This window comes from Anabas testudineus, chromosome 3, assembly GCF_900324465.2.
Source record: "Anabas testudineus chromosome 3, fAnaTes1.2, whole genome shotgun sequence".
Lineage (NCBI taxonomy): Eukaryota > Metazoa > Chordata > Actinopteri > Anabantiformes > Anabantidae > Anabas > Anabas testudineus.
This window is the reverse complement of record NC_046612.1, coordinates 8906398-8925387: the sequence shown is the minus strand read 5'-3', so window position 1 is coordinate 8925387 and position 18990 is coordinate 8906398. Positions and strand designations below refer to the sequence as shown.

Genomic DNA, 18990 nt, shown 5'->3' with positions numbered 1-18990 from the left:
AAGCAAACAATGTGCGATGATAGAAAGTCGATTTTCTTAAGGCATTAGCTACAATCAACATGCTTAATTAAAAATGCAGCTCTTGTGCATTTTTATTTTATATTAAGAGTCCTTTTTAAGGAATATCTCAATGAAAATATTAACGTCAAGAGTTTTAACCTATTTAAAATCAGTTTGGTTCACACAGGGGTAATATTATTTTTCCTCATAGTAAAATATTGTTTGAAACTGTCTATAACTTAATTAAAAACTCAATTCAAAAGTAGTAATTTCACTGTGTTGACATGATCACATTCATGTCACTGCATATTTACATTTGTCTTTAAAAGCACTGAAGAAGTTTCTGTTTTATGTGCATGTCTACATACATGTGTGCCAAAAGGATCTTTACTGCATCATGCTTTGGACACAATCCTGACGTTTGCAGCAGCTGACAAACATATTATTTGTTTCTAACAAAAAACAAACTGCCTTAATGAGCTTTTAGTTCCTTGTTGTACGACCTGTATGTGTTCTCCTCATTTCCTGTGCAGGACTAACGCTGCTGGCTTTTTCCTCTGACTGAATACTCATTGCCATGGTTTCTCTGCTTACTTTGATGCCATTGGCTCACGGTTGCTATAAGTTACGGTGGCAGTCCACAAATTTCAGAATGATGCTGCAACAGGGTGACATCAGAAAGTGATCTGTGTGGAATTTAAGTTAAACCTCTGGATGCACTGACTTCTAGAAATCACATAGAATTATTTTGCAAAATAATTATTGGCTTAAGTGAACAAAAAGGAACTTTTCAATGACTTGACTGGAAGCTACTTGACCTCCCCTTCCCCTGTTATTTCTTTAAAACATGTGGAAAAAAAAAAAAACGAAAATACATTATTAGAGGTCCAAAAATATCAATTGAATTACGCAGTTTGAGTCTCAGTGAGAGGGGCATGGAGAATGCTTCTTAGTAAAATTTCTTTCTCTTCTTACAAAGTTACTGTTTTGGGAACTTGTCCATAGAACATTGGGGATTTCCTCCTTTTAACCTGAACCAATAGAAACACTGATGCCTGAAATCTACCAGTCACTAATTTCATCTTTATATTCAGATGGTGATTGATTTGATTTGATTGCACCCTGTTCTTGGATATGGAGTTTATTACATTTTAAGAAATTTGATTTCTAGGCCTTCATTGACTTGATTATTTGGCTCAACTTGAAACTGGGTTGAATTAGGTGAAGTCTCCTGGAACTCCTCAGTCACGTGCTGGACAGCACCTGATGAAGCCAAAGAGCTGAAGCGCCCTGTTTGCATTCAGTACTTCACCTAACTGAGCAGAATTTACTTATTTATTGCCTGAGAATTTACAGATATGTGCATTTACTACCATGAGTCATGCCATGAAGCTGCCATGAAAAATGCATGGGCTTCTGTGAAGAGTTGGGGCAGACAGCTGCACTGCATGTAGCTCTCTCGTCTCATTAGAGATATCCAGCGTCTGCCTTCACAGAAATGAACAAAATGAAGAAAACATATTTCAGAAACACAAACATCCACTATGAAATGACAGTTGTTGTACAGTAGGTCTTCTCTGTGGGGAGCAAATTTACCAGATCTGTCTTTCAGTAGTGAAAGATTAATGTTCATTATTTTTGTCCCACGTGGGAAACCAGGAAAAAGAATTGGAAGCTCTTCACAAATGTAATTGTGAAATTGGTGCATTTGCTAAAAAGGTATAATGTTTTACTTATTCAGATAACCATATCTTACAAACCGAGCTTTTAAGGATATAGCTTTTCTTTGACTTTCCCATTGTGTCAACAGTAGCTCCATCATTTACTTCCCTAACAGGGTCAGTTTGAGCCTGCGCACTGCTCATCAGATTCATTTTCTTACAAACCAATTTCATGCATTGCACCATGCAAATTAAAATTAAACTTACTTTTGTGTGCATTTCAGATTGGCCTCCAATGGTGCCAGCTGCTGCTGCAAAATCATCAGTCAATAACTATTACGCAAACAAGATCTGGTGACGCATATAAAAACATTTTAAAGTCTCTGTGTCTGTGACTGTCAAATGATTTCCTCCTCCCACTGCCAAATTCACTTGGCTGAGTGGCCACTATTTTTGTGTCCAAATCAACATTTTAGTTTTCTTTTTGTATGATGAAATGGCAGCATTTTAATAATCAATTCTTATGAAAAAAGGAAAGCTTTGCATATTTTTAAGCTTTTTATTAACTGGTTGTTCACTAGCTTTGATGATAAAGCTGGTCTGAGTGTGATTCATGTTCCCTGTGTCGTGAGTTTTAATTTAGATTCTAGTTGTTTATTGGGAAACGTTCCACAATTCATTAATGTGACCAACATTTTGTCTTCTTTAAGTTAAGTTAAACCGTGCTTTCAGGCAACATTTAATGTACACACAACTGTGAGTTTACGCACATTTAGTGGAACCTTAGTGTTTGTCCATGGTCATGGTCATCACCAGCACCCAGATCTTGGTGTGCATTTACTTAAGCTACAGTTTCACCATTCAGAGATCATTTTACGGTAAATGAATGTTTCTTTAACAGACTTTAATGCTTCCTGTGAACCTCACCATCCTAGTGACCAGAGACTCTCCACGATAATGAGCTGTTTGACCTCCACTGCAGCAGCTCTGTTTGTGTCATTATCTTCCCGTCTGATGCCGATTCACATACTTGATTACTCTGATTGCAGACATGGAGTGCTTTGTTTGTGTGCCTGTCTGACAGAGAGTGGGTGGTAAATACTTTTTTATTACATCTGTGTGGGACTTTGTCGTCAAACAGGGTACAGGTAGACTAGATATTCATTGACTGATCTTACATGTTGTACCGTAGCGGCAGGACTTTCGTCCGTCACTCAGACTGTAGAATATATAAATACTTGACAAAGCGCTGGTAGGATTTATTTATGAGTAAGATAAATCACGGAAGATTTGCCCGACATGCAAAATCATTTAAAAAACTCATTGATCATCAGAAAATCTTCCACATAAACAATATCCCTTAAAGTGAATGAAAGTGAATTAGTGGAAAGAAACTTTGTCAAAACCTCTAAGTTTATAAAACAAAGGAAATAGATAAGAGTCTTTGAAAATTAATCACACATTGGCCTACACAGCTCCATCCTTTTCTCTTGTGCTTCAGCTTATTCCCTCTAATTTTTCTGGAGGAAACCTCTCATTGCCCTCTAATTACGAACCGTTGAGGTTTCTCATGGGGTCTCTGAAATGCCCGTCCACTCTGAAGGAACAATCAGTGAGCCTGTTGCCAGTGATTAAAAGATCTGGCAGTGAAACGAGGGCACTGGATGCAAAGTGGAAGAGCAACCAGCCAATCGCCGGTGCTGGATAAATGTCCTGTTGTTCTGTTAATTAATCGTTTCACCTTTAGTAAATGCAGTTTGTGCATATATTTGGAGAGCAGAGCAAAAAGCAGCACAGTGGAGACCACAGGAAAGGTCTGGTCGAGTTTGATCCTGCACTGCAGCAAATACCTGATTTCTGTGTTGTGTCAAAACTTTGTCCAATTGCAAGACAAAAAATTGTGGGTATGGCGTTTGGTGTTTGTTTGTGGAAGACACTTAGTCAGAGATACATTGATAATTGGATTTGTTTTCATTTCGCTGTGTCTGATCTGCTGATTACACTACATAGGTCTCCTTATTCCTCCAAGCCCACGTAAATTAATGTTATGTCACATATTCTTTACTATACTGTAGGCTGAGTTTAAATTCTACTTGTTTGTTTTTAACTGATCAGATGAAGAAGGCAGCAATAAATAAAACGAAATAAGTGAACTTGCGTTATTAATATCTTCTTAAACTTAAAGCTCAGCACTTATCTGGTGGAAAGAGGAACAGTGGTCAAGTCGCTGAAATCATTTAGACTTTTCCAGCACTGCCAGTGACCTTTACTCATTTACTTAGGCCAGTGGCAGTGTGTCAGTGTGCAGGGCGCCTCCAAATCAAATCACTTTCAAGTCAATAATGGTGTTCTTGTAGAGAAAGCTATTATCCAGTTATGTTAGAACAATCTGCTCAGCAAAGAAAACTCAGAGAAAACCTTTTAACAGACTCATTATTGACATTACTGAATCCAATCGTGCACTGCGCTGCCTGGACAACACAGTATTTTTACAAGGAATTTTCCTTTTAACGTTTACCGTTTCTTTGCATCCACCACATGTTGCTGCAAAGGACACAAAAAGTGGTTTGATAGATGTGCCACTATCAGAAAGAATGATGTACAACGTCAAGACTGAGACAATTCAATTCAATTTCAAATGTTATCACCCCATTTAATAGCTGTCATCAGGGGGCATTACATTCAAAAATTAATCCACAGTAGGGGCAAACTGCGCCTAGCACAAGAGCAAAAGGTTCACAACATCAATAAGTGTTATAATTAGACAACATTTAGCAACTCGAATGATGATTTCATCTAAATGTAAAGTCTTTATAACACGTAACCACAGTGTGGTCTGTTACGTCTTTATGACGACATTTAGATGACAGAACAGAGTCTTGTTCAGCTGTCGAGGTGAAGAACAACTGCAGGTCACATAGAAAATATGGATCCTGTAAGTGTCACCAACAGTCTCTGGTAAACAGTCAAGAAGACAACACACAGGGGACATACCTGTCCTACAACATATGGACTGCATGAGGAGTTTGAGATGTTTCTGTAGATTTTATATCATATCTTATTTTATATTTTTCCACCTGGATAGAAAGAATAAAGGATGAAAATGCCAGAGTCACTTCTGTATTGCTGGGTATCTTTTTAAATTCTAGTTCATACCCGTCCTGTCTGCTGTAACACAACTGCAGACCGTCTATCACTCCGTCTCAGTGTGACTGTGGGAGGTGGGAGGGTGGGTGTGAAGACCTTGTCACATGTATCGTAGGTGTTTAACTTGTGCTTTCACATCCTTTCATTTGATCTTGTGTTTATCGTTAGGTAATGCTAATTTCCACAGTGAAGTGAGGACACATGGTTTCATATAGCATTAAAGATTTAAGATATTAAAGTTAGACTGAGTTCAGTTTGACCTTTTCTGGTAGTCCTCGAGCAACATGGAGAGCTCTCAAAACTTAGCTAATATTGTTGTTAGTTTATTTATTTGTGTATGGTGATAATGTCTCCATTGTTTTTAGGTTATGTATGGTGTAATATTGTCTCCCTCCCCATCCTGTGTTATTATTTTTCTGGGTCAGACAGCTATAAATGTTCCCCTTTTGGGTCTTGTTTAGTCAATTTAGCGTGTTCACTGCTCCTGTGCATAGCTCAGTTTGTGATGTGGACCTCCGTCAATAGGAACCTAGGCGCTATAATGTTTTGTCTTGTCAGTGTGTTCACAGTTGTGTCAAAATGTGATTGTTCATCGTGGACTTTTCATTGTTTCTCTTGTGCCTGACTTGCTTGGTCCCTAACGGAGCCAAAGAAAAACTTCAACAAATCCCTTTTTTACTACAGAACAACTTAATCTGTGTTGACATGCAGTGGTTGTGCCGATCTGCACATGCGCCTCCAGTCTCTCTTGGCCTGCAAAGCCTTTATTACTTGTATAATCTCAAAAATAATTTTTACAGCTTCATAAATGCAAATTAACTCACAGCATAGAGACTCTTTAAATTTTTCATTATCCATCTAGTGCTAGGAAATAAATGCATCCTAATACAAGATTCTGGGTCTTCAGGGTAAAAAGCACCGTCTCTGTGAAAGGAGAAACCTGTTTAATAACCCAGAGAAGGAGATGAAGGAAAAACCCTGTAGCTCAAACTCAAACGGTTTCTGTTCTCTCACTAATGATCTTGGGGTCCAGGTTTATTTTGTTTATTTAGTCTTCTACACTACACGACACTATGACATCACTTACAACATTTGGTGCATATAATAGGTCTGATTACTTTAATGTTGACTGAGGAGAAGCATTTTACATTAGTATATTTATTATTTGCCATGAATAATCAGATTTGACTTATTTTTCCAGGGAACTATGAGCCTATAAATTTTGAGTGTGCTATGGTATGGACTTAAAAAGAAATATGTCTTGGACAGGGACTGTTTATTGATGTCATCACAAGCACAATTCTCATATATTTATAGGCAATAAAACTAAAATAGAGTTGCTGTTACACTTTTGTTAATATTTCTGAATAGCAAGTAAAAAAACGATATGGAAAATGTCATTACTATATTATAAGCACTTCATCATTTCCCCTCTTCCTTGTTTTTTTCTGCTCAGCACATTAGATGATGAAGGCACCAACCTCCGACAGCAGAAACTGGACAGACAGGTAAGCCTTTACTGGTGTCCCTGTGAGATAATAGAGTAACAATCAGGTGACATTAATTCTAAGAGGGCAGCTTCATCATGGCACACACTTCCTCTGCTCCATCATGGGGCCACAAATGGACAGGGAATATGTATTATCTCTGTGTGCAGTGTTCAGATGAGAGCATGTACATGATGTTCTTATTATGCAGAGATAACTCCAGTAAACGATTTATGCATAAACATAAAGCAAAGTGGAATTAACCAAAACATTTTGGTCCTACATTAAGAAGTCTGTTACACAAGTGTTCAAAACACTAGTTGTCATAGTTTTCCATGGAAACATACGTTTTTTTCATATTTATATAATTGTCATAATTGAAAAATTGTTATTTGCATTATGCCATTGGAACACAGAACTTTTTCTGAAAGTGCTCCTCAGTATATCTATGTAGATTTTCCATTAAAAGTTCCCAGCTGTGATCATTTAGTCATTTATAACAATGTCTACACTATTTCAGATCAATTTGATGTCCTAAAATTAGCTTTTCTTTCAAAAAGTACAAAATGACCCAAAATGAATGACATTGTGAAGTCCAGTATTGTGATTATAGTGTTTATTTACTGTAGATGCTTTAAGTTGAATAGATAAATTTAAAAGACTCGACAAAACAACATCCTTCCATATTAATTTAACGTTAATATCGAGTTCCAAGTTAAATTTAAAACTACAGGCTCCTTCAGTCAAACTGGAGTTTGGCAGCTTCACACTGTGTTGAGTGATACTGCTGTTATCACAGTTTGCTGTCAGCAACATTGTGACCAGACAAAACAGAAACACGGCCAAGCTGCAGTTCGACCATGTTTCTGATTCTGATTCTTTGCATAGTGAAACATGCTGCTTGTGGTGTCAAGCTGTTTTTCTGCACTGAATAGTGTGACTGGAGTACCACACTCTCAACAGCCATGTTCTCTTGTAATTCTCCTGTACCTTTTTAAATTAATCAATGCAAAGACCCTTCAGGTGTCACATGCACTTAAATAGATGAAAAACACATTCTCAATCAAATTACTCACTTAACCTACTGTAGCTTTAGGCATGAAAACATCTAACAACAAATGATTTACTGATTGATAGTCTCATTTATTACAATAAAGTCAGTTAATGTTTGGATTGATGATTTGCTGAGACTCTCTTAAAGTTACTCCTCACTCACTGGTTTTGGTTTCACTGGATTTAAGCTGTGAAATGTGAAAGTGAAACATCTCTCATTGGTTTATGTTATACATTAGAGAATGTGAGAGAAGCTTGTCTGTAGCTGTGCGATTTAAACTTTTTATAACACAGTTCTTTACTACAAAGTGAATTACATGTATAAAAATTCTCTATATTAAAATATACTGTATCTCTTCATGTAGCTGCTTCTAGCTGAAACACTTCTCCATGTTACATCAGCTCTACTTAAGTACAACTTTGAGGTACTTGTACTTCACTGGAATGAAAAATATTATACTTTTACTCCACTACATCCATTTTAACATTATTAGTTAGTTGTTACCTTTGCAAAATTACATTCTTATAGTAATAATTAATTAAATGCTGATGCATCATTTATTAATTAGCCTATAGAGTCACTATAGCAGATGGTTAGAACCTGATGGTTATAGCCAGCACCACCTTTGCCATCTGTTGTTTCTGTTCCTGCACTTTTCTTAAGCATTGAGCTTGTGTCCTTCATACATTTCTGCATATGGAGAAGTTTTTCAGCTCAGATGATGTCACCAAGACAAATCAGGCGACCATGACTACAGCGTCTTTATTATGAGCCACCAGAAGACATCATCTGGAGGGAGGTTGGTCAGCTAGAAGTAGTGAGATGTTTTATTATTAGGGATTAGGTTTAATAAGATTCATGTACATGGACTCTATGAACTAAAACCAAAAACATTAATAATAAATTCCATGTTGTCGTCACTGTTTTGGCACCGATATGAGCCTTAAAGTGAGACACCGTAGAGCTCCAGCGCTCTGCAGTCTGACTTCTCCACTAATAGAAACCTTTAATATTTGATGAGCTCTGGTTTGAAGACTTGCACACAGTTGACAGTGGGTTCAGATGAATAGCTATATTCAGCCTCAGGTCACATTAGTTTGGACAGCACATCCTTAAACATCTTCAGATTGTTTTCCTGGCTTAACAGATTTATCTGAAACTGCTTACAGTATGAAGATGGCTTAGAAACATAGAGTCATTTCATGTTTGATGTTCTATTTATTAAATACACACAAATATAAACTTGATTATTTAATCTGTTGATTGGTGATTACATCAGTGCTTCAGCGACACCGCCTTTTATTTTGAAAATTTAAAAAGTGTTGCTTCTAGTGTGAGAATGTCTTCTTTCATTGTACCTTGTGGGTATCTTTGTGTGCATTTACATTTGCTACATAAAACCTCCACGACAGCGAGCGCTCCTTGAACAGAAGCAGAAGAAGAAGAGGCAAGAGCCTTTGATGGTCCAGTCTAATGTGGACGGGAGATCTCGCACTCGTCGCACTAAACAGAGCGAGGAACAGGCTCCACTTGTGGAATCCTACCTCAGCAGCAACAGCAGCACTATCTACCATGGTAATAACGACTGACCTCCTGTGGGACTCTGTTGATTTAGAAAGGTCAAACAGATTTAAGAAACAATATGGACTGAGCAAATAGATATGTCACACTGCTTGGTTGATCAGTCTGTCTCAACTTACAGGAAGCATTTGTTGTTGGGCTCAATGAGCTTGAATAAGATGATAGATGTATACAACAAGCACCATTGATGTTAAGCATGTAACTAATAAAATAGTTGATTTTTGTTTGTTTTGCTGTTCCCATTGCTAATATTATTTTTATTTCGAGTCCATGTTAAAGCAGAATAAGATACTTATTGCAAGCGCTTACACTGTGCTGCAAATCTGTTCTCTTGAAACAGTGTTAGGACTGGGATTGATGGGGTCGTCTTATCTATATACAGAGACCAGAGCAGAGCATCTAATCCCCAGTTCTGACGACCAGTTTCTGGGCTCAAGGCCATGAACTGTCAGATTTTCTGCAGAGAGAAAAGAAAATATATTGACAACATGCCAGTGTAGGGGAAGCTAATATCCTGATGGATTAACAACGGGAATTACAGACAAATGCTAATATTGTGTGCATGCTATAGTCACTTACTATCTAACAAAAATAGATTTAAAAAAAACTATACATGGAATTTTTTACTACATCTGTGATAAATATGAACTAAATATTGATATTTATTGTTTGTGTTTTTATTAGCCTCTTAACGCTCCCTCTTTATCAGTGTAAATGTATGTTACTCAACATTTTCCATTTCTCTCCTTTTCCTTGCAACCTCCCTGTTGACCCTGCATGGGCTGCTGGTCAACTCCATCCCTCTGTTTAGTGCAGGAAGCTGAACAGGAGGAGGTGAAGGTTGTAGCGGACACACAGCCACCTCGCTCAGCCAAAAAAGGCAAAGCGTCGGCCAGCTCCACACCACAGACAGGCAGCGACAAGAAGGAGAGGAAGGGGAAGCACAAAGGTCAGCCTGCCAATATTAAGACAAATGGGTAGTCAGGCTGGGTGAAGAATAGATGAAGTGAGTGAAAAGAATGGACAGGCATGTGGCGAAAAACAGACAGGCAAAGAGATAATAAGGTCAGAAAAGGTGAAGAAAACAAAAGAGCTGTTGTGCACTTGGTTAAATATTTACAGTATAAACACAGCAAAAACACATTTGTGTCTATTTGTGTTTGCAAAATTAGTATATTGGAATTAAACATAATGTTTTTAGTGTAGAAGTTTCAATATTTATATACACAATAGACATATTGTGTATATAAATAAAATAGTCATTAGAGGCAGTCATTGGCATCAAGGGGCAAAATCTTTATTATCCAACAGCTGCAACTCTCTATTCAGACTCTCTTTGCAGTCCTCTGCTGATTTTTCAAGCTAACACTACATTTATCTCCACACGCAGCCTGCAAAGCTGCCCTCTCTCCTCTTAGCCACTGCTGAGATGCAACGCTGGTCAGAGCTCAACTGTCTATAATAATATATGACAGTCTGAGCACTGTCAGCCTGCTGACACACCACAAGTGGAGGCACAACTTTGTCTTCCAATGAAAGAGGAAAACCAGTGTTGGAAAAATGTTTTTCAGTAGAACACTTTGGTTGTTTTCCTTTGGGTCTCTCCTTTGCATTCACAGTATGCTATTGTAGACTGAGCGCTGTACAGTGTAAAATATGAAAATATTTGTCATTTGTCATTAAAGACTCAGATAATAATGGACCTTTGATAGACCTATCTAATGCTCTGATTCTCTCATAATTAAAGCTACTCCACATGAAGTTAAATATTCACAACAAGATTGGTAAAAATACTATTAACACCCCATGCACGCCCCTCTTTATTCATTTTCTTTTACAGTATTTTACAGCAAAATAAGAAAATGTGATTTTTGAATTTGTATTCTGATGAAGTTTGTTTTTGTGGGATTGTGACTTAGCAGCAATCGATGGTCCGGATGACGGTCAGATCCAGATCCTGACAGTGGGTCATCAAACAGACGAGGGTGAGGGAGAGCCTGCCATGAGCTGCACTCAGTCACAGAGTAAACAGGATCTGCGCATCACCATGCTCAAGAAAGGTACAGTCGCTGTTCAAGAAATGCTCTGTCACTGCAGCTTCAATAGCGCAACCATGAGTCCATGTTTACACCCCCGATACTCTGGTCCACTGCTGTAGCGTGCAGGTAGGAGGGTGAAACTTGCAACTGCAAATAGAAATTCCATTTTAAGACGCCGTGCCTGAAAGATAAGATTCACACAACATACTGTATGATGCTAATGCTGACTGGGAAGTTTGTTTAGTATATATAATTACTATAATATCCAGTGATGATGGATGAAGCAGAAATCTGTCTATTTTAGACAATTATTGCAGCGTTACAGTAACTAAAAGCAGGAATAATCTTTAATAACTCTGTGAAACTCTTCTTTTTTTTCTCTGTTCTGTTTTTTTAAGGCATTTCCAGCAGTATGAATTTTGATGAAGAAGAGGATGATGAAGATGAAATTAGCTCCAGTTCCTCACAACTCAACAGCAACACGAGACCAGGCTCAGCCACTAGCAAGAAGTCATGCAAGGTGAACCGAATCTCACAACACACATTTTTAACTCTCTGCGTGATGTGTCTTTATTCTTTCTAACAGAAAAAAATGTGACTTTCATAGCTGAAAATGCAATAAGTCCTTTTGGCTTGTCATCTCAAAGTTGGGTATGTTACAGGGTAGATTGTGCTGCATGCAGGTGGTGGAACAATAATCTCACACAAACACCTAATTTGCCTCAAGAGGTTTGAAAGGAAAAAAAAACAACATGTTATTTTGTTGGAAGATGAAACAGCGAGCCTCAGGTGCTACATTGCGTTCATTATTGTGCAACTTATATAATCAATACTACACATTTTGAAGTTACACTATGTGTCGTTTCCAGTCAGTGAGCTTTGAATCTTGTCTCGTCTGTTGTTTTGAGTTCGGTTTTGTTTTTTTCCATTTCAGGTGTGATAGCAGGTGGCTAAGGTCAGATAACCGTGGAACCCTCTTTAAAAACACAATCTCTTTGTAGCCTCTGTGCTGAGTTCATAGTGAAACACGGACTGGCATTGTACTTACGATAACCATCATTCTCTTTGCTCCTCATCCCACTCTAATCTCTCCCTTCAGTCGACTCAATCTTCTGTCCGTACGCCAGGTCCTTTTTTTAGACCCAGTGTGCTCATTCTCTGTCCCAGTGGACGATTTGATCTTCAGACTCATTACTCTGTTCTAATGAAAGCCATCTCTAATGCATCACTCACCAATCCGTCATCTCACATGGGGTCTTGCTCTGGGCTTTTTCCTACTACAGGAGGTGGCGTCAGCACCCACTCCACCGGTCAGCGAACCTGCAATCGACGTAGATGACCTTGAAGAGTTTTCTTTGCGACCTGCACCCCAGGGAGTCAGAGTGAAGTGCAGAATCACCAGAGACAAGAAAGGGATGGACAGGGGCATGTACCCTACCTACTACCTTCACCTGGAGAGAGAGGATGGCAAGAAGGTGAGAAGAGTCAGAGGACAGAAACATTGTCACATTACACAAAGTGTTTCTACAAGGTATACATACATACTGTGCATACATTTCATGTGATATATTAGCGTAAAAACAGTTTGTTGTTGTGACATATCCTTTTTTACTTCTGATGAACAGTGTGAATAATATAAAATATGCTCTCTCCAAATAAATTCCTCTTTATGTGTGCCTGTGAAGCTCATATTTTACTAACTTGACTTCTGAATCATCTTGTCACAGGTGTTTCTCTTAGCTGGCAGGAAGAGGAAAAAGAGTAAAACATCAAATTACCTCATCTCCATTGATCCCACTGATCTGTCTCGAGGAGGCGAGAGCTTCATCGGTAAACTGAGGTAAGTTCTAAAAGTGTATAATTATAAAATGTATTCAGAAAATTGTCTAAACGCTTATTGTTAAAAATGTATCCTTAGTATATATGTATATATATATATATATAATTTAATGTTAGCTGTAAATTAGTTTAATGGTCAAGGCCACAGTAAGATTGTTGGGGAGTGAGTAGTGACATAATCCTTAGAGACAGCTAAGGCTGCACAGTGGCTCCATGGAAACTCCTCTGGAGTTTAATCAAATATGGCTTTGTGCAGCCTTTAATCTTGGGAGCTGGCCGGACCATTGCTTGATGCACTGCTCAAATCTCTGCAATCACGATCCCACCTGAATGATGGAGATCTTTATTTAAATCAACAGTGACCTTTTCTCTAGTGCTCTAAAGAGTCCCTGAGGCTTCTGGCCCAAACGAAGCAGAGGGGCTATAGGAGCTGTTTAAAATCAGCATGGAGCCATACGACGATGCACACGTACATGTAAACCCATGCAGCGATCTCCTGGGTTGGTAGTTACACTGTTGTGGGTTTTTACAACTACATGTTTAGATGTGGGATGAGAGCTACAGTTCGAGATTTAACATAGACACCTGCTTATTATGAATATGATTGAGAAATGCAAATAGAGCAAAATAAGATGAAAAAATATTTTATTTTGGAAAATATAGACTGATAAAACAGTTCATCCTGAAATAAATTACACATATTCACAAAATGAATGATAGCTTCTGCCCATGCAGACCAATAATAAAACATATGTGTTATGCTTTTCTTGCAGGTCTAACTTAATGGGGACAAAGTTTACTGTGTATGACAGTGGTCTGAACCCTATGAAGAGCACCACTAGCCTTGAAGCTAGCAATCTGCGCCAAGAACTAGCAGCTATTTGCTATGTAAGCTGGTCAAAAAGCTTCTTATCCATGTTATGTATAAATCCAGTACAATCTCTATAAGGTAGAATAGCATAAATGTTCATGATAGCACAATACAACAACAGCACATGAAACCTTGGCTTAATTAAGCTGTAAACATTAGTGCAACAAAGAGTCATAAATAATTTGTACCAAATGATCTTTATAGGTTTCCCCAAGTTTAGCATATTATAAAATGCTGTAATTCTTTAGCTTTCTCGTCTATTTTATGACAAGAGATGAATTGTGACGGGTTATTATCTTTTCAATCTAGGAAACCAATGTCTTAGGATTCAAAGGACCTCGAAAAATGAGTGTCATCATTCCTGGAATGAACATGGACCATGAGAGAGTGTCTATTCGCCCACGAAACGTATGTGTTACCTAATGCCTAATGCCACATCTTTTGGTCACCATTTCTACCTCTTCTGATACTTAAACATCATCTAGTCTGTTAAATCACATCATCTAGTCTGTTAAATCTGATGTTTATTACGTCCCCGGCTGAATCTATTCTGCTCTTCTTCATTCCAGGACCATGAGTCACTGCTGGCCAGGTGGCAGAACAAGAACACAGAGAGCGTGATCGAACTTCACAACAAGACGCCCGTGTGGAATGATGACACGCAATCCTATGTGCTCAACTTCCACGGCAGAGTCACTCAGGCCTCGGTCAAGAATTTCCAAATCATTCATGACAATGACCGTAAGTTCCATGTTTAATATTAAATACAATGAACCGGTTCTAATATATATTTAACACATTGTGTTGTACAAAAAAAAACCAACCAAAGGTAGGTTTTAGTTTTTCCTTTCATGTAACCATAGCAACAATACATTTTCTACTTTTCCACTCTGACTGGTGAAACTTACAGGACACCTTGTTGTGTGTTTACATAATACATACATAATACAGAAATACATTTTTCAGACAGAGTTTCAATGCATAGATTAGTAATTCTAGAGTCAAAATGACCATTTTAGTGAGTAAGACTAAAAGATTGTGAAAAAGTCATGATGCACAGTGCATAATCATAGGAATAAATACAGTTTAAATATGTAATATAACCATGAAAGTGAGAAACATTCCTGTAAATTGCTAAATATTAGAGGTCAGTATATGATAAATGCTATAAATTTACCAAAGAACAGTTTCTTTTTTTGAGACCTGAGAGTTTTGAGAGTCTTCAATGCAATGTCTCACAACTCAACACCAGCAGCTTTGGTTTATCCACCAAATGTTTAATTTAATGTTTAATACTTTGGACCTCATTATTAGGAGCATAGGTTTATTATAAGCAGCTCATCTCTGTGTTGCGATTCTTCTGCCCTGTAGCCGACTACATTGTGATGCAGTTTGGCCGTGTGGCAGAGGATGTCTTTACCATGGACTATAACTACCCGATGTGTGCCCTGCAAGCCTTTGCCATTGCCCTGTCCAGCTTTGACAGCAAGTTGGCCTGTGAATAGATCTCAGCCTGACATCCAGTGGACAACTGGTCTATCTGTCCTCAAGGGCTGCTAATGTGTCCCTATGGGCTGGTTTGACGTCTTCAAATCACCCAGTACCTGGGAAGTCCTGCGTATCCCAAAATACTTTATGGGCCTCAAGTTTTGTGTGTACGTGTGCTTTGGGTGGGGTGGAACCTCAGGATGGGCTTGGTCAGTGGAAAAAAAGAAGCACAAAGAGTAGTTCACTTTGAAAATCTGATTAATTTGTTTTGATAAATATAGTCATTTTGTACTGTAATAGCATTACAAAAACACTTCCTTTATGTAATAAAAAAATACAATTTCATTTTGTGTGAAGTATAACTAACAATTACACATATGTAAGTTTTAAAAGTTGACTGGATTTTATGTACTCTGTCACACAAAAAAACAACAAAGTCACACACTTCCTCAAGCAGGGACACTGCTTATATATTTCCTAAAGTAAAAATAACATGCACGTCACCGTATATTTATTTTGTTATTTATGTATTTATTACACGTTAAGTTGGTTTTTCTGTTTTCATTTGCAACAATTTAAACAGTATTTGCTCCATGGAGCTGCAAGCACATAAGTTAGCATCGCAAGAAGGAATGAATTGGTGACTTGGATATGAAGAGGGGAAAAGCATGTTACACTGTGCTGTGTACCATATACAATAGTGTGTCACGGTGTCGTGTGTGAATGTAAAGGATGATGGTGCACTTTACTTTGAAGTATAGTGGATGAGACATAGCTGTACATACTTTATTGTGCCTTTGAAGACTAATTCCAGTGTTACACTTTGGCTGCAAAATAAGCTGAGCATGAATTGGTCTTTGCTATTGTTGCTGTCCTCACATGCATTGGAGATATTTCTCTGTAGCCACTTTAAATTATGTTGTTGATGCAAAGATTATTCAGACTGATTGAATAGCTGAGGTTGCAAAACATCCAGAAGACACAACATTTACCCAAAGGGTACATCATTGGACAACATTTCAGCAGTGATCCAGGAATATTTAAATTACATTTAGGGCCTTCAACACTAAGAAGGTGAATTACTATTTACATTCTACTGTGAAGGAGGCAGCAGATATTATATCCAAGGCACTTGGGCTTATGGTTGTTCTAATATTTTCTAAAGTCTCCTACCAGGAAAAAACAGTCTGAATGCAGATTGACTTACTGCCAACAGAACACACGGTAACAGAGTAAATATAAAGCTAACACACATTTCATCACATTTGCTCCTTACATCTTTGTTAAATAATTTTACGCTCTACAGTACTGATGTGGAGTGTGGTACTTTCCTCAAACGACTGGCAGTAAGTTTCTATACCATGTGGTTTTTGCTCTTTACATTTTTATTCAAAATATTCTTCTTCTTGCTCATTATAGGGCAGCATCCTTTCTCAAAAGTATGACAGTATTTTTTATTTAATGACCGTTGAAAAATACTGAATGAAGGCAAAGAACAATCTCTGGGACGTGCTGTTGTTACTGTGGGTACTGAGGAAAATCTTTATCAAATGTGCTATTCTTGTACTCAACTGTGCTCTATTTTAAATTTCTATTTTAAAATTGTTGATATTCTTGCTGTAAAGTCTGCTTTCATACATGTGTCCACTTTCTGTTTTTAGTGCTCTTGTTGTAATGTACAGTACATGGTGTACAATTTACTGTGGTAGCATAGACATGGAAAAAAATAAAAAGACAAAAGAAGCAAAAATACAAGTTGTGTTTCTTCAAATAATAAACCGAAGCCACTTTACTCTTGTGGTTTACATGTTAATGGATTTTTGCTCCTCCTTTATAACCACATCATCCAAACTGGGCCAGTTAATGCAACATTTACACTGCTACACTTTGTCTGTTGAGCCTTAAATATGCATGAAAGAAAATGAACACAGTTTATTTGGAGTCGAAAACAATACCATCTTTATTTTCTTTAAAGGTCTAGTATTTTTTCTTTTACAGCAACTTGAACAAAAAACTGGCATGGCCAGTAAAATGGGCCTATAATACTTGGGGCTATGTGAGCGACTTCTTTAGGAGTGGTGGGATTGTTTAGTTCTTTGTGCAGCACAGAAACAATTCCGACATCACAGAGATGTTTGAGAAAACAACCAGGAATTGAAAACAGATGTTGAATCCTGCTGTGACTGGTCAGAGCTGCATTTCTCACAATTTGCTGTGGCTTTGTCTTTTTTTGTTTTCTGCTTTGCATTTTTGTATGATGAGAGAAAGATCTCCGACTATGGGGTTGCTGCTGCTTGATCTTTCCTTTTTTTTTTATTCAATTAATCAATATCTATTTCTCTGACACTAAGCTTCAGCATGTAAACACCACCCTCTCTATAGCTAACCCAAATCAATTGCTATGTAAAAATTATTTTTTGCCCCAATATTTACTAAGTTAAGCACAACAAAAAACATACAAGTCTTTAGTCATTGTACTGTGTTTTACAAAATATTTGTTTGCTCATGTTCAAAAATAGTTATGGATTGTGCAAGAGCTATAACGAAACTGGAAACACCTGTATAAAAAAAATAATTTTAAAATGCCAATGACAGATACGTGATAACTGGTGACATTTTTTCTTTGTTAGGCCGGACATTCTGAGTTCCCATTGGATATAAGTCACAGGGTTAGGGTTAGGGTTGGAAATGGAAAATGGAAAACCTTTTTGTTAGCAGGTACACCTGTACACTGCACATACTGAATATGTGTCAACATGTTCACAAGGAGAAAGGTTTTTTGCTTGTTGTAATTGTTGTTGTAATCTGTTTTAGTAAATCATCACTATATTACATATTACTGTACATCATGGTGTTTTTTTTCGATATGTCCTATAGTCACAATAGATCAAGTGCAGAAGACCTATTTCCCTACAGCCTTTAATAATATTTAATTTAATCTGATTGATCTCTAGAGGCAGCAATGTAAAACAGAGCTAATGACTTGATTTTGCAGAGCAGTTGACGTCTACATGTTACTATAAATGCTATCTTACTGCACTGAGCCCATATTTTTATTTTCTGATATTTCTTTAATTGTACATTAAGATTCAATGCTCACATATGCTCTGTATGTGACACATTTTCTACTGCTACCAATTTGCAAACGCCTTCTCCACTGCAGCTTTCATGTAACTTCTTTCTCTTCTGCTCTGTTTGTGTGCACCGCAGAGGGTTCGTACATCTATGACAATTATTGCTTGGGGGGTTATTTGCAATTCTCCCAGAAATGTTTTTTATCATGTAGCTGTATGGAAGCTGTTGCTTGCATGCTGCATTCCCATAACAAGGAGAGCATTCCCATAGCTGGATCAACATCAGACCACCAGGTGGAGCCAGATATTGCAGCACATGGCGTTGTTAAAACTACTTCCCATACTTTCCTTGTGGCATGGCCTCAGTTCTCTAAGAGAAGCTTTATGTTCCTGCTATGAGTTCTGTGAAACATGGGAGACATCTTTTGATTCTAAAGTAATAAATAGGTATAGCATCATAAATTATTCTAATATTCTGTTTACCTCATTTGAAGACTTTGGTTCTTTAAATACATTTTAAAAAGTTCTTTAAACCCATATTGTGCTAATTAGTCCTGGAAGCTAAACAAGCAAAACAATAAAACATTACAGATGTCAGGTATCAGAAACTCTAAGAATCATGATATGACAGGATTTTTTGTACACAGGTATTACTAAAGAACAGCACAACAAGGTATTTTGTGTTCTACGTTTTATCGTTCATAAACACGGTGTGATTCTAGAATTTAGAAGAATTTGTTTGTTTAGTA

The 18990-nt window shown here is 37.5% G+C and overlaps 1 protein-coding gene across 3 annotated transcripts in view; it reads left to right on the top strand.

Annotated features, from left to right (window-relative positions):
* tub (TUB bipartite transcription factor) overlaps positions 1-16905 on the top strand; it is a 33616-nt gene extending 16711 nt beyond the window's left edge. For 2 of the 3 annotated variants that reach the window (XM_026378242.2, XM_026378244.2), the window contains exons 2-12: positions 6265-6316; positions 8762-8924; positions 9742-9879; positions 10850-10990; positions 11368-11489; positions 12253-12444; positions 12697-12809; positions 13582-13696; positions 13989-14087; positions 14249-14420; positions 15051-16905. In XM_026378242.2, coding sequence (XP_026234027.1) covers positions 6265-6316; positions 8762-8924; positions 9742-9879; positions 10850-10990; positions 11368-11489; positions 12253-12444; positions 12697-12809; positions 13582-13696; positions 13989-14087; positions 14249-14420; positions 15051-15184 — 1441 coding nt within the window. In that variant the 3' untranslated portion in view covers positions 15185-16905. The remainder of the gene's footprint in view (positions 1-6264; positions 6317-8761; positions 8925-9741; positions 9880-10849; positions 10991-11367; positions 11490-12252; positions 12445-12696; positions 12810-13581; positions 13697-13988; positions 14088-14248; positions 14421-15050) is intronic. The other variant, XM_026378243.2, reaches the window with a different exon arrangement.
* Positions 16906-18990: the final 2085 nt, after the last annotated feature.